The sequence below is a fragment of the Chrysochloris asiatica genome, unplaced genomic scaffold (assembly GCF_000296735.1).
Source record: "Chrysochloris asiatica unplaced genomic scaffold, ChrAsi1.0 scaffold00094, whole genome shotgun sequence".
Lineage (NCBI taxonomy): Eukaryota > Metazoa > Chordata > Mammalia > Afrosoricida > Chrysochloridae > Chrysochloris > Chrysochloris asiatica.
The window spans coordinates 1,622,819-1,638,518 of record NW_006408612.1 but is presented as its reverse complement, the minus strand read 5'-3'; the positions used below and the strand labels follow the sequence as shown (position 1 = coordinate 1,638,518).

At 37.8% G+C, this 15,700-nt stretch overlaps 1 protein-coding gene and 2 pseudogenes across 2 annotated transcripts in view; 2 read left to right on the top strand and 1 right to left on the bottom strand.

Annotated features, from left to right (window-relative positions):
- LOC102829851 overlaps positions 1-3,698 on the top strand; it is a 13,762-nt pseudogene extending 10,064 nt beyond the window's left edge.
- DCAF17 (DDB1 and CUL4 associated factor 17) overlaps positions 1-15,700 on the bottom strand; it is a 64,220-nt gene that overhangs the window by 26,649 nt on the left and 21,871 nt on the right. For both annotated transcript variants that reach the window (XM_006866622.1, XM_006866623.1), the window contains exons 7-8: positions 14,100-14,204; positions 12,656-12,761 (exon numbers count right to left, since the gene is read on the bottom strand). In XM_006866622.1, coding sequence (XP_006866684.1) covers positions 12,656-12,761; positions 14,100-14,204 — 211 coding nt within the window. The remainder of the gene's footprint in view (positions 1-12,655; positions 12,762-14,099; positions 14,205-15,700) is intronic.
- Positions 5,804-6,178, top strand: LOC102829466 (annotated as a pseudogene).

Sequence of the window (15,700 nt, the reverse complement as noted above, 5' to 3'; positions counted from 1 at the left end):
TGTAGTAACTAGTCCCTCTTGATAACATGTCCAAAGTATAAGAAGGAGCATTCTGGCTATATTTCTTCCAACACAGATTGGTTTGTTCTTTTAGCTGTCCACAGTACTTTTAATAGTCTCTTCCAACACCATAATTCTAATGCATCAATTTGTCTGTGGTCTTCTGTATTCATTCCCCAATGAATAAGGAATTTAGTGTCAGCATTTTGAACAACCTAAGTCAAATTTAGATTAAAAAACAGTAACACTAAACTAAAAGCTTTTTAATGAAACCTTGAGATATTCAAGTAAACGCTTATTTCAACAGTAATTAGACTTTATAGTGTATGAGAAATTTGAAGTCTTTAAGTGAGTTCAATGGTGAATTAAGTTGTTTTTGTTGTTAAATGCCACAGAGGTAGTTCTGACCCAAAGCGACCCTGTCTTGGGGTTTCTGCATTGTGGCTGGTGAGTTTGCGCCACCAACCTTGCAGTTCAAATCAACTTTGCAGTCCAGAGCATTAACCCACAACACCACACTAGGACTCCAGTTGTTGTTGTTAAGTGCCATCAAGGCTGTTCCAGCTCATAATGATAGGGTTTCTGTATAGGGTTTCTGAGACAATAATCTTTGTGGGAACAGAAAGCCTCATCTTTCTCCCACGGAGCAGCTGGGGGCTCAAACTGTTGACATTGTAGCTTGCAGTCCAGTGCTTATGCTCTAGAACCACTATACTCCTCTGAATTAAGTTAACAGATATTTAATACATACCTCTGTTTTAGAGAAAAGATGTATACATTTGAAATCTGCTAAATTAACACGCCATTTTTTCCCCCCATTTAAAAGGTTATATTAATGGGGAGGTTATAAAGGCACAAAATGAATGGCTTACAAGTTTTCAAGAGGGAGTTTAGTTTCAGAGTGTGCAGGGGAAGGGAGAATCCCACTGAATGCTGGAGACGGATATGTGCTTTATTCACTACACAAAGTCTTTCAATTGTGTGGATCATGACACTTATGGACAACATTGTGAAGTATGAGTATTCTGGAACACTTAGTTGTGCTCATGAGAAATCTGTACATGGAACAAGAGGCAGCTGTTCAAACAGAACATGGGAACACTGAATGGTTTAAAATTAAGAAAGTGTGCTGCAGAGTTATATTCTTTTACCATACTTATTCAACCTGTATGCTGAGCAAATAATCCGAGAAGCTGGGTTATATGAAGAAAAACGTGGCTTCAAGATTGGAGGAAGACTCATTAACAACCCGCAATATGCATATGATATAACCTTGCTTGCTAAAAGTGAAGAGGACTTAAAATACTTACTGATGAAGATCAAAGACCACAATCTTCGGTATGGATTACATTTCAATGTAAAGAAAACAAAAATCCTCACCACTGGACAAATAAACAATATTCTTATCAACAGAGAAAAGACTGAAGTTGCAAGGACTTCATTCTTCTTGGATCAACTATCAACACTCATGGAAGCAACAGTCACAAAATCAAATTATGTATTGCATTAGGCAAATCTTCTGCACAAGACCCTTCTAAAGTGTTGAAGAGCAAAGACATCAGCTTGAGGACTAAGGTGCGCCTGACCCAAGCTATGGTATTTTCAATAAACTCATATGCAAGCAAAAGCTGGATCATGAATAAGGAAGACCATGGAAGAATTGATGTTGGAGGAGAATACTGAAAAGTATCATGGGCTGACAAAAAAACAAACATATCTATATTGGAAGAAGTCCAGCAAGAGTGCTCCTTGGAGGCCAGAATGGCCAAATTTCTTTTCTCATGTCTAGAACATATTATCAGGAGGGTCCAGTTGCTGGAGAAGGATATCATGTTTGGTAAGGTGGAGAGTCAGAGAAAAAGAGGAAGACCCCCAGCGAGATGAATCAGCATCAATGGGCTCAAGCGTGGCAACAATTGTGAGGTTGGCCCAGGACCAGGCAGTGTTTCATTCTCTTGTGCATAGGGTCTCTTGCGTTGTAACTGACCCAATGGCACCTAACAACAGCAACAATATTGGTCTGTTGAAAGGAAATGGGGATAAGATTCTTGTGACTCAATAGTGAGTAATTGCTACCATGACTAACTAAGACTCGTCACAAGTGTAAAGGTAGAAGTTTTGTAACATAAAGGAGGGAGTAGTTAATCTAACTGTCCAGAAACAGAGGACCCTAGGACCATCAAGGGAGAGAAGACCATCAATGAGTGGAATGTGGGACCCTATCCAGAGAAGCAGCTACACCAGAGATGGAGGCAGAAATGAGGATATGGAGAGATAGAGCAGTTGAGGGCTCTAGACTCATGGAAAGAGAAAGACAGTGTGCTGGCGGCCAGGAGGCAGGCTTGCAGAATGTGCCCTTAGGCTGTTTAAATGATTATATATTCCTGAGTGTTTCTGTGTACATACCCCCCACCCTACCCGCAAAACAAAACAAAGGAAAGAGAAGCAAATGCTGTTGAATGATGATGCACGGATGGAATTGTATTCATTGTAATGAAACAATGAGTGTAAAACCGATGTTCTCCCATGTTAACTATCACTCAATTCACAATAAAAACTTAAAAAAAAAAAAAAAGACTATATTATAGGATATGTACTTGAAACAATGTTAAATTCAATAAAAAGAAGTTGTCAGGTATAATCAAAGTTCTATCTGACTAAAGTTCAGTAGTTTAAGTTTAGATCTTTTAGGTTAAATGTTTACAGTATAAAACAAAGAACTGGATTTCCTGTCATTAAAAAAACAGTACTTTATTTTAATTATTAAAATTTGCAGGTTTAATAATATTATTCTTTAAATAATCTGACTTCCAGGATAAGAGTAAATTAGGTTGTGCCAAGCCCTGTGTTCTTTTTTAAACAAGCCAGTGCTCAGTTCATTTATCAGCAAATCAGTATAGATTACGCCAAAATAATTTTACTAAATGTGTTCAAAATTTCAGTTGTTTTAATTGCCAACTTATTCACAATTATTTCTTTTGGACCCAGCTATTTATCCATAAATCTAATTCAAATAATATTAATTTGATAATACGGTATTATATCTAAAGCTTTCTAAAAAGGTTAATCATATTATTTTTAAATGTTTGCATCCAGCATTCCTTCTAAATTTTAATTAACTATATTTGAGTTCACAGTAGTCTGTAATGCTCATCAAATCTTGTACTTTAAGCTATAGTTCTTCACCATCTTCCTTGTTCCCCTATAGCTGCAGACATAAAGATTGGACTGTGCTGTGTATGCAGGTACAAACTCTAACCTGGACATGGGAGACTCTGTGCCCGGACCAGGACTGACGGGAAGGTTTTCCAGTTTCTTGATACAAAATGTATACAAAGGAGTCAGCTCCTTTCTAAGAGGAAAACTTGGCAGATAAACTGGACTTATCTCTACTGAAGAAAGCACAAAAAAGGACAATCTGAAGAAATTCAAAAGAAAAGAAGCCGCTGTGCAGTCAAAGTCCAGAGGGCAATCACTGGTGCATCTCTTGCTGATAGAATGGTCAAAAGAAATTGGAAGCCTGAAGTTAGAAAGGCTCAATGAAAACAGGCTGTCAGAGCTGCCAAGGAAGCCAAAAGGCTAAGGAAATGTTTAAAAAAGACAGCAATGGCTGCTGCTAAAGCTCCCACAAAGGCAGCACCTAAACAAAGACAGTGAAGCCTGTGAAAGTTTTTCCCCGAGTTCGTGGAAAGCACTAAATCGGCAGATGAGAGACTTTTATATAAAGATTCAATGGTAAAAAAAAAAAAAAAAATTGTTGTTATAAATTGATCACAGGCGTAGTAAGTTTGTTTTATCATTCACAGATAAGCTTTAGCTCTATTGATGTGTCCTACTGAAGTACTAAAACATTTGACAAAAAAATTTCTCAACTAAAAGATGAACTATACTGACTTATGGAAAGAACTCATATTTTGAACTAGGATACGGCCACACTAAATTAAGATTTCCAGAGCTCTTAAAAGTAACGGGGTTCACAAGTTACAGCTGATATAAAAAAAGTTTTTTAATTCATTTTTCATCAAGAACAAATAATAAGCCATTGAACAGAATAAAATACGACAACAGGTTTTTATATTAAAATACTCTGAGTGTCTTTAAGGTTCCATTTTTCTAGATACAAGAAACCATTTTTCTCTTAAGTTGTCTAATAATGGGTTTAAATTGATAACTCAGATGAAAACTTTCATAAGATAATAATAACCATGACTAGAAGAAGGGCTAAATTTCAAACTATGATCATGCAGAATAAAAATGAGTTTTTTAGCTAAGAGTCTCCCAGGAAATTTTGTGTTTTAGTAAGTGTTTCTGTGTTCATGTTCACATACAAACTGAGGTTTACAAAATAAAAATGTTTCCAGTACTGTTTAGTGACAACACCTCATAGTATTTGTTAATCCTAGAGAGTCTCAGATTCAGTTTCACAGTTATTTTAGACCACTGGCTTGTATTGCTAGTAGTTCTACTCTACTCCTTTTAGATTTTGAGTCTTTTAGAAAGTAGTGCCTAAAAGCGATTTCCATTTGAACTATAATTCAGAGAAACTAAAGAAACAAACTCTAATAAAGAAAATCAATACTGAGCATTCATTAGAACAATATCAGTAATCAGTTATTATGAAACTGATCACTAACTATATGAAGGAAGTTCACGGTGCTGTGGGTTAATGAGCTGTACTTCAAACTTGGTTTGAACTGCAAGGTCAGTAGTTTGAGTTCACCAGTTGTTCCTCGGAAACCCTATCTATACAAGGTTGCAATGTGTTGGAATCAACTCGACGGAACTTAACAACAACAACAACTATATGGAAAGAAATAGAGACATCAGATAAGCAAACACTGCTTAAGAAGAATAACAAGTTGGAGGCCTCTCTCACTTACTGATCTCAAAATCTACTTCACAGCCACAGTGGTCAAAACAGCCTGGTACTGGTACAACAAAAGATGCACAGATGAATGGAACAGAACTGAGAACCCAGAAGTAAATCCAACCATATACAATCAGCTGATCTTTGGCAAAGGGCCAAAACACTTTTACTGGAGAAGAGAGTCTCTTCAATAAATGGTACTAGCAAAACTGTAAATCCATTTGCAGAAAAATGAAACAAGATCCATATCTCACACCATATACAAAAACAAACTCATATGAATTAAAGACGTAAATGTAAAATCTAGAACCTATAATAAAGATCATCAGTGAAATAATAGGGACAAACTTAGGGACTCTGATATATGGCATAAATACAAAGTGAAACAAAACTAAGAACACACAAACAGTAGAAAACAAAATAGATGATTAGGGCCTCCTAAAAATTCGACACTTAAGTGCATCAAAAGATGTTACCAAAAGAGTAAAAAGAGAGTCCACTGACTGGGAAAAAATTTTTTTGCAATGACTTATCAGAGTATGGATTAATCTCTAAAATTTATAGAAAATGATACCTCTACAAGAAAAAGACAAACAACTCAACTGGAAAATGGGCAGAGGACATGAACAGACACTTCACCAACAAACATATGAAATGTGCACTATCATTAGGTATTAGAAAGATGCAAATCAAAATAAGGAGAAATTAATAGCAAAGTTTTAAAAAACAGAAAACAAATGCTGGCGAGGGTTTGGAGAAACTGGGACTTCCTACATTACTACTGTAACTGTAAAATGGGCCAACTATGCTACAAAATAGTATGGTGCTTTCTCAAAAAGTTGGAAATAGAGCCAATCACTGAGCCGCTGAGAACTCAGCAGCCTCCCTCTGGAGCCCCCTCGCTTCTCTACACTCCCCGCTGCCAACTTTCACAGGATGTCCCCTATTCAGAACCTCCACTCTTTCGACCCATTTGCTGATGCAAGTAAGGGTGATGACGACCTGCTTTCTGCTGGGACTGAGGATTACATCCATATAAAACTTCAACAGAGAAATGGCAGGAAGACCCTTACTGCTGTCCAAGGGATCACTGATAATTATGATAAAAAGAAACCAGTGAAGGCATTTAAGAAGAAATTTGCCTGCAATGGTACCGTAATTGAGCATCCAGAATATGGAGAAGTAATTCAGCTACAGGGTGACCAGTTCAAGAACATAGGCCAGTCCTTGTAGAGATTGGACTGGCTAAGGGACGACCAGCTGAAGGTTCATGGGTTTTTAAGTGCTTGTGGCTCACCGAAGCTTAAGTGAAGATTTCTGCAATGAGTAGAAAATTTCCCTCTGTCCCTTGTCACAAGTTGAAAACCTCACAGCTTGTATAATGTAACCAATTTGGGGTCCACTCCTAGGAGGACTAGTGTAAGGAGCTCTGGTAGCATAGTGGTTACGAATCGGGCTGCGAATCTCAGGGTCAGCAGTTTGAAACTACCAGCGGTTCCACGGGAGAAAGATGAGGCTTTCTGCTCCCGTAAAGATTTACAGCCTCAGAAACCCTGTACAGGGTCGCTATGAGTCAGAACTGACAGCACGGTATTTAACAACAACAGTGTAACTCCTTCATGCAATAAACTGAAAAGAGCCCTGTTGTCTAGTCTTGAAGTCCCTCATTTAAACAGAGGTCAAGCATTAGGTGCCTGGCAGGGCCCAGCCTGAAATAAAGCAATAATGTGATGTTTCAGCCAAGTTCACAGATGGCTGCGGGTGGTCAGAAGCTCCCCTGCCCTAAGAAAATGTCACCCACCACCTGAACAACCTTAACCTTGGGTGGAGCAGAGAGGATGGGATATGGCACTAGAGGGAACCTCTGGTAGCAAAAGAAAAACCCCTGGTATCGAACCTGACACGGGGGCAGAACTTAGGAGGGGCCATCTTCCTCTAGTGAGATGACAGGACATCCAGCTTGCCACAAGGTCATTGTTCTTACTGACTAGACATATCCTAGCTAAGGGATGTCCAAAGTACCAGAATGTAAGGCCCACTTTTCAGAGTTAAATTTTTGACAAAGGAACAAATTAAAAGTGATTTATCAGTCCTACAGCAGCTAGCTGGAAAGCTTGCAACTTACCAACAGCTGTGCAATGCCATGGGAAGTAACAACTGTTCCCCACCCCCCATCTCGTTCTAAATGTTACGTAATGTATTTAAACAATTATTTAAATAAAACTTTTTTTTGGGGGGTGAGGGAAATGTTGGAAATAGAAATACCTTATGACCCAGCAAATTCTCTACTTGGTATATGGCCACAAGAAATAAGAGGCCATGAATAGATAGATATATGCACACTGATGATCACTACAGCACTAGTTACAACAGCAAAATGATGGAAACAATCTAAATGTCCATCAGTGCAAGAATGGATAAACAAACTTGGGTACATACTCACAACAGAATACTATTCAACACAGAAGAATAATGATGAATCTGTGAACCACCTCATAACATGGATGAACCTGGAGCACATTATGATGAGTAAAATTAGTCAATAACAAAAGGACAAATATTGAATCAGACCACTATTTTTAAAACTCAAGAAAAGGTGTTCATGCTATAAGAAGTATTTTTTTGATGGTTACCAGGATTGAGAGGGAATGGAGAATAATTCACTGGCTAGATAGAGGTTTATTGTTGTTAAGTGCTGTCGAGTGGTTCACTCATAGCGAACCTGTGCAGGGTTTCTGAGGAGTGGCTGGTGGGCTAAAGGATAGACACATTTTAATTCAGGTGCTAGGGAGGGCAATATACAGGAAGAGGGAGGGTGGCAGAAGAAGGATGAAGACAGGTGAAGACACCTAGAGGAATGTAAGGACTAAAGAAAATAATGGTAAATAGTATATACACAACCTTAGAACAACAGTGTTTTGTGGATAGATACATAAGCTAAATGGGTATGGGAGGAAGCTGTTGTTAAGTGCCTTCGAGGAGTATTTGTACATGGGTCTTTACCTTTGCTGCAAACACACTTATGAATGCAGTGGAGCATGAAGCTGACACAATGATGAAAATATATATCTTAGATATTATCAAACATTTTAAGATAATGAGCTGCTGGGGCTGGGGGTTTAGGACCATAGTCTCAGGGGACACCATGGTCAACTGGCATAACATAGTCCATATATCCTATTTTGATGAGTAGCATATGGGATCTCATGAGCGGCATCTATGGTGTAAATATTGGTCTCTTCATGTGCAGAAGAAGAGTGATAAAAACTGAAGATGCTTGGAATCAATTAGTTCAATAGACTAATAGAAAATGTGAACATCCGTCTCCATAACCTAAGTCCAGAAGTACCAGATGTGCCCGGCTGCCAGTACCAACATCTCTGAAAGGGATCATACTACAGGGGTTCTGGGCAGAGTGGGAGGAAATATGGAACAAAACTCAAAATTATGAAAAACAAATACTGGGCTTACTAATTAGAAAGCAACAAGAGGAACCTGAGACTGTGGCTCTTGATCACCTTTAAGGTCTAGAAAGTAACTCACTTTTGTGGCCCAATGTTCAGACAAGTAGTAGATAGGTATATAGGGGACAACAACACTAGTAAGGTATGCTTACTATGGAATGGTCAATCATTTAAAATCAAAAGGGTAACATTTGCCTAAGGGCAAAGTTGAGAAGGGGTGGGAAGGAGAGTGGGATGGAAAGGGAGGAAGTGGAGTAATTGCTATTAAGTGGAGGGAACAGCAATCATTGAGATGAAACAAAGTGTCTGATTTGTTGAATGTAAAACTGATGATCTTCATTGTAAACCTTTAATCAATTCACAATAAAAAGTTAAGAAAAAAAAAAGGCTATGTGGGTTAACAATTAAAACAAGCATTGAGTGAATGCACTGAGATAAAGACTGTGAAAACAGTAACCAGGACATTGGATACTAGGGAACTTAAACATCAGTAATGGAACACAGGAACACAGGTGAAAATCACTGGAACATGAAAGAAGAGGCACCCAAGTCTGTGCAAGATGATTCCCTCAGTCAGAACAACAAAGTCTTACCTACCACAAGTTCCCAGTAAGAAGGAAATAGGAGTTCTTATATAATTATATGGAATCCTGGTGTGGCACTGTGGGTTAATGCACCAGACTACAAAGCCATTTGAACTGCAAGGTTGGCAGTTCAAGCTCACCAGTCGCTCCTTGGAAACCCTACATAGGGTCTCTATAGGTCAGAAGCAACAACAACAATAACATATAATTACATGGTGTATACCTTCTGTTTTCTTTCTAGAGTGTAGAGTCTCAACAAATCGTTTGAAACATTTCAGTATTATCCTGTATTTGAATCCTTTGTGTCAAGAATCTAGAAATACTTGTACTTGCCTGGGTGGATTGTGCATGTCAATAAATGTTCTTTACATCCTTAACATTATTAGTATATAAAAAAATTAAGGTTAAAAAAAAGTTGTCATATATATATATCTTTATTACTATTTCTGAATCTGTACTGCTTAGATTAATAATGCTATTGCTGTTAGAAATCATGGGATACTACATGAAGTTTATTATGCAATTTCTCAAGAAGTAAATATGCTGCCCAGGTAGTAAACCATCATTTGGATCAGGTCATCCTTATAAATAATATTTTTTAAATTGCATTCTACTTACAGTAGACCTTCACTGTCAGTATGCTTAGAGGGAAAGAGATGGCTTGAACCAAGGTAATGCGCATTTGGCTCTGCTCAACTCTAACAGAAATATGAACCTGTTAGAAGCCCTGGCAAAGAACTAGATGGTGGCAAAAATCACCATGAATTTAAAGAGCTTGCTACAATTGCCATCCAGGTGCCCAGCAAAGTCCAGGTTTTGGTCATTGATACCATTGCTATCAATCTTTGACCAAGAGGAAGAAATGCTGTAGAACATGAATCTGAAGAGTTTTTGCTTGTGAACTGCTCCACCTTCGTTGCTGTTGTTAAGTGCCATCAAGTTGGTTTTGATTCATAACGACCCTGCATAGGGTTTCCAAGGAGCAGCTGGTGAGTTTGAACTGCCGACCTTGCGGTTCAAATCAACCTTGCAGTCGAATGCTTATACTACAATGCCTAGCAGAGCTTAATTCCATCCTATGGCTAAGTTCAAGTGTTTAGATGCCAATTTTTCTTGAGTACCTCAGGCACCTGTGACAGCTGAACTACCAGAGTTAGAAGCAATATATTTAAAAGTGAGTTTGGGGCCAAGTCTCTCAGTCAAGCCCTCACAGGAACATTACAGAACACACCCTTTTATGATGACCTAGCTGTGATGTCATACACTAAAAGCCTCAGAAACTAAACTTTCTTATCTGCAATAGCCTCTTCTCTGCTTTCTGTAGTATGTATGCGATGCATGGCTGCTGCTGTCAAATCATAATTGTTGGAGGAGATTCCTTTGTTCTCTGTGCTCTATAACAGGTCATCATGTAGAGAGAGATTTGGAAACTCATCATGGTGTCTATGTTTGTTTCTGTCTTATGTTTACTTGTTTGATACTTAATAAAGAGTCTGCACTAGACGGCACTTAACAACAACAACAACAACAACAATTTGAGTTACGGTGTTGTAGGAGAATATTGAAAGTGCCATGGGCTGCCAAAAGAACCAACTGATTTGTCTTGGAAGAAGTGCAGCCAGAGTGCTCCTTGGAGGCCAGGATGACCAAACTTCGTCTCTCATACTTTGGACATATTGTCAGGAGGGACCAGTCACTGGAGAAGGATATCATGTTTGGTAGAGTGAAGGGTCAGAGAAAAAGAGGAAGATCCCCAGCGAGATGGACTGGCAAAGTGGCAGCATCCATGGGCTCAAGCATGGCAACGATAGTGTAGTTGGCCTAGGATTGGGCGGTATTTCCTTCTGCTGTGCATAAGGTCGCTATGAGTTGGTACCAACTCGATGGCACCTAACAACAACAACAAATAATATTTATATCTTTGAAGATGAGGTCTCTTTTCTCCCCCTATAAATAGAACAATGCCAGCATTTTGGGAAATTCTTTTCAAAATAACCTATTTTAGTTTCTACTAGAGCCTATAGGTCTAAATCTTTTTTTTAATAGATCCCTATTAGTGCATCTATACTGAATATAGGAAGTACTGTTGGAGTTGAAGAGTCACAAAGCTGCCTAATTCAGTTGTCCAATGCATCTAAAACCTTGATTAATTTATTTAAAGCTGAAATGCTTTGTTAAGATTCTTGTTGCAGGATAATATTTAAACTCCTTAATTTAGTAGATAAGATCTCTCATGGTCTGGCCGTCTATCTCTCCAGATATTTTCCTCTGCACACAGCAGGTGCTCTTAATTTGACTGAGGCCATTCATTTTTCCTGCTTTTTCACATGTTAGGCCTTCATAGATGTGGGTCTGCACTGTCTATTTTAGGGCCCTTTGCCCATTGTCTTTTTATACTTTTAAATGCACAGAAGTATATAGAATAAAAACAAACAAATATTTGAACCATCTTAAAAATATTTATTTCGAACTTTCTGGATAACCTAAAGGCTCTACTGAACTGTTTCATTAATTTTCATAGTTAATAATTTACTACTAAAATAAATGTCATCTTCTCTTTTCTAACAATTATTTCTTTTATTTTTGTTTTTTTGATCTGTTGATGATAAATTATAATCACAGGAAATATCCTTGTCTAATTCTGCTATATTAGAAACATCTCAGAGTTTCACCTTTAAAAAAATGATATTTTTTGTTCAGAAATAGAAGGAAATGCCCATAACAGGGCACTGTGAGTTGGAATCAACTCCATGGCACTTTACACTAACAACCTCTATTTGGAGTGCTGGTGTGTAGCTGTAAGATAAGCACTGGATTGCTAATCATAAATTCAGTAGTTCAAACCCAACCAGCTGTTCCTCGGAAACCCTAGACAGTGTCACTATAATTTGGAATCAACACCATGGCTTTTAGCAACAACAACTCAGCAACCTATGAATAAATACACATAGATATTAAGATAACAGAATGTATTTTCTCTTCTGTCTACTCACGTGTATAATTTATATTCAAATATTTTTTCTTTCAAATATTAAATCATCTTTGTATTACTGAGATAGCTCTGGTCAGTTATGGTTTCTTTCTTTTTAAATAAATTGCTGCACTTGATAAGCTAGTTCAACAGAATATTTTAATCTATATTTATAAACGTGTGCATAATTTTCTTTTCTGTGTTTTGTCAATCTTTTACGTATATAGGACATTCTCCCTGGTCTAAACTCTATGTCCAGATATAACAGGGTAATTTTTCATGAAAAACAAGAGGTGAGTATATTTCATGGAAAGAGTTGGCAGTTCAAACCCATGAGCCACTGCCTGGGAGAAAGATGAGGCTTCCATAAAGATGTATAGCCTCAGAAACCCTACGGAGCAGTGCTCCTGTGTCCTGTAGGGTTGCTATGAGCTGGAATCAACTTGATGGCAGTGGGTAAGACGCCATTTTTTGCTCCATCCTCATTATTTTGCAGACATGGAAATCAAGGGCTGGAACGAGTAACTTGTCAAAGGCCCCCAAACTCTGGCCAACCAAAGCCCAGCACCACTATGACTTCAGTTCAACAAATAAATGACAGATTTTTGTTGACATCTACTTGATAGCAAGGAGTATACTGACTAGGAGTAAAACGAATTGGATGTATACATAAATTATAAGAAAAACATTCAGATGATTACAATGAATAGTAACTACTTATATGACCACTTATTTTTGAAGGTGAAAAAGTACTGTACGGGAGCCATACCTGTGATTTTAATATTACAAGGGATGCCAAAAGGAGCCTCTCCTACTGTTCCAGTAGTCCCACCCCATCTGCATGCACACCCTAAGTCAAGTTTCTGCTGCATGAACTAAAAACAAAACAAAACAAAAACGGTGGCTTTAGCACCTACTTATTTGCTGCCTGGAGAGAGACAAAAAAATTCAAATTACATGTATGATGGTAAGTCAAAAAGTATTGCTACAAAATCATAGAAACATTTATTAAACAAGAAAATTGAAATGTAAAGCTATTGTTTTTTGACATGTCCTCTATTTAGGTCTGTTGTTAAGTGCTATAGAGTCGGTTCCGACCCATAGTGACCTTGTATAGGCTGGTGAGTTTGAACTGCTGAGCTTGCGGTTCAAACCAACTTTGTAGTCCAGCCATTAATCCACAGCACCACACCAGGACTCCTATCTAGGGCTAGTCACATATAAAAGCATTTTTTCCCATCTCTCGTCATGTCTGAAACTGCTGTTTCTATCTCTCTAGCCCTTCCCCAAAGAATCCAGCAGTCTTTGATTTGTGATAGTTGTTTAGTGCTATAAAATGTGTCCTGACTCAAAGTGACCCTGTGAAGGTTTTCTGAGGAGTGGCTGGTGGGTTTGAACTGTTGACCTCTCGGTTAGCAGTCCACCACTTATCCTACATTGCCACACCAGGACTCCTCTTTGATTTATACCAAGTCAAAATGGGAACATAAAGAAGTCTGAAGGAGGAAGATCAGGGCTTTAGGGTGGAAGGGTAAGGTTTCTTAATGAAATTCTCATAGGACAGTCATTACTAACCATAAAGAATGAGCAGGTGCATTGTCTTGACGGAAAAAAAAAAACTTCTCAGCACAACTTTCCTGGTCTTTTTCTCACCAATGCAGTTTTTCATTTTTCAAAAATTTAATAAAGCCCCTGTGGATGTCCTTTGAGAAAATTTATCAAGATTACTCCTTTTGAATCTCAAAATACAGCACTATAACCTTCTTAGCTGACGTCTCTGCCTTGAATTAAACTGGCCCAGAAGATTCCCTCAGAAGACAGTTTTGACTGGACCTTCTTTTTTTAAGGCACCCTCACAAGACCAGACAAGTGTATTACTAAGAGAACTTGTCTGCAGTCACCCAGTGATTGCAGGGACCTGTTTAAAAATATTTGTTTGGAATAAACCCATACATATATAAAGCAGAACATCAGTAGCAATACTTTTTGACTTTCTCTTGTATGTCTTTAATGTCATTATCTGCCCAAGGGCATTTCTGTTTACCTTCTCCACTTCTCTCTTAAAGATTACTTTGTCTTTCTGCATTTATACAAATTTAGTAGAGTTGAAATTTACAAAACAAGTACCAGGTTCTAAGTATCTCACTCAAAATTATACACCTCAGCTCAAACTTCAAGTTAATTAAAACATGGCAAATTTTAGTTTTCTCTACCTGTTTGGCGATTGCTTGGAAGCTATAGAGTTTGATCAGTCCCGAGCTGTACATCACAATCAGTATTCCATGAGATAAGGTAGCATCTGTAACATTGCCGAAAATCTGGAGCAAAAGACAGAGATCACCTAAGAAAAGACTAGAAGGCCAGTCCTCTGAGTGTTCACAGTGCTTTATGATATTGCTTCATATTTAAGTCACCACTATGGCCCTGCTGCCTAGCATTGCAATTTAATTATTATTTAACAACTAGAGGCTAAGGTGTTATTAGTAATGAGCAGAGAGCCACTGGAGTCTCAAACTGGAACACTAATGGGAGCATAGCATGTATTCCTCAAAATGAGGCAGCGTTCATTTGCATCCTTTTATTTGCTTCAGAGCTTTGCCTTTAATAACGAACCCTATTCCTTCTGGACATACAGTATGTTAAGTCCACCTAATTCTAAAATAATATTTATTCTACCATGTATATTATGCCAGGGATCTATTCTTTATGCTAAAATTTATGTAGAGACTTAGTTTTTAACTAATTAGAGGTAAAAAGATTGGGTCAAGAAAAGTAGTTCTACTGAGAAATAGCTAATTTCAGAATTCTATCATTACTTTGTTCTTGAAATTTTTATCAGTCATATAAAAATCACATGTTTAAAAAACCAAACACCTACCTGACCTTAAGTAAATATTGAGCTTCTTATTTTGTTCCCTTTCTGTTTCTATTCTATGCACTGGATCCTGTCATGATTCTCCCCAGAACGTTGATAAATAACTTGATTCTGTGACTATCTTAATATTTAACAAAATCCAGCAATGAAATAAGAACTAGAAATTAAGTAGAAAGTTTGTTTCTATTTCTACCCAAGACAAATATTTTTAACTTAGTGAAGATATTTGTTGTTGCTGTTGTTAGGTGCCATCGAGTCGGTACCAACTCATAGTGACCTTATGCACAGCAGAACAAATCACTGCCTGATCCTGGGCCAACCTCACTACTGTTGCCACGCTTGAGTCCATTGATGCTTCCACCTGGCCAATCCATACTACCTCAATAAACAGCTTAATGCATTCTGAAACTGGCCACTGGATTGTTGTTGTTGTTGTTAACTGCCATTGAGTCAGTTCTGACTCACAGTGACCTTGTATAGGGTTTTCAATGAGCAGCTGGTGGGTTTGAGCTGTTGACCTTGTAGTTGACATTTCAGTGCTATCCTACAATGTCACATTAGGACTCCTGGCCACTGAGTGGTCTTTTTATATATTGTAAGTGAAAAGTGTACTTCAATTCCATAGAACCATAATTAAAACTAAATCCCCCAAAAGACCTATTGGACATGTAAAAATACACAGAAACAATGTGTGACTTTCTTAAAAGTTCATTCTTGTTGCAAACTACAATAAGTACAAACAATTACTTAATTCACAAGCACAAAGAGAAACATTAAATTCAAGAGCTGGGTTTTTTGTTATCTCTTAGAAGGATAATTATGGTTTGCTTTGATCTAAAATAGCTCATGACTAGCTCATTCATTGATCTTGGCTTTCTACTCTGAAAAGCATTCCTGCAATGAATGCTATGCTAAAGTAACCAAACTACTTTAAAACTT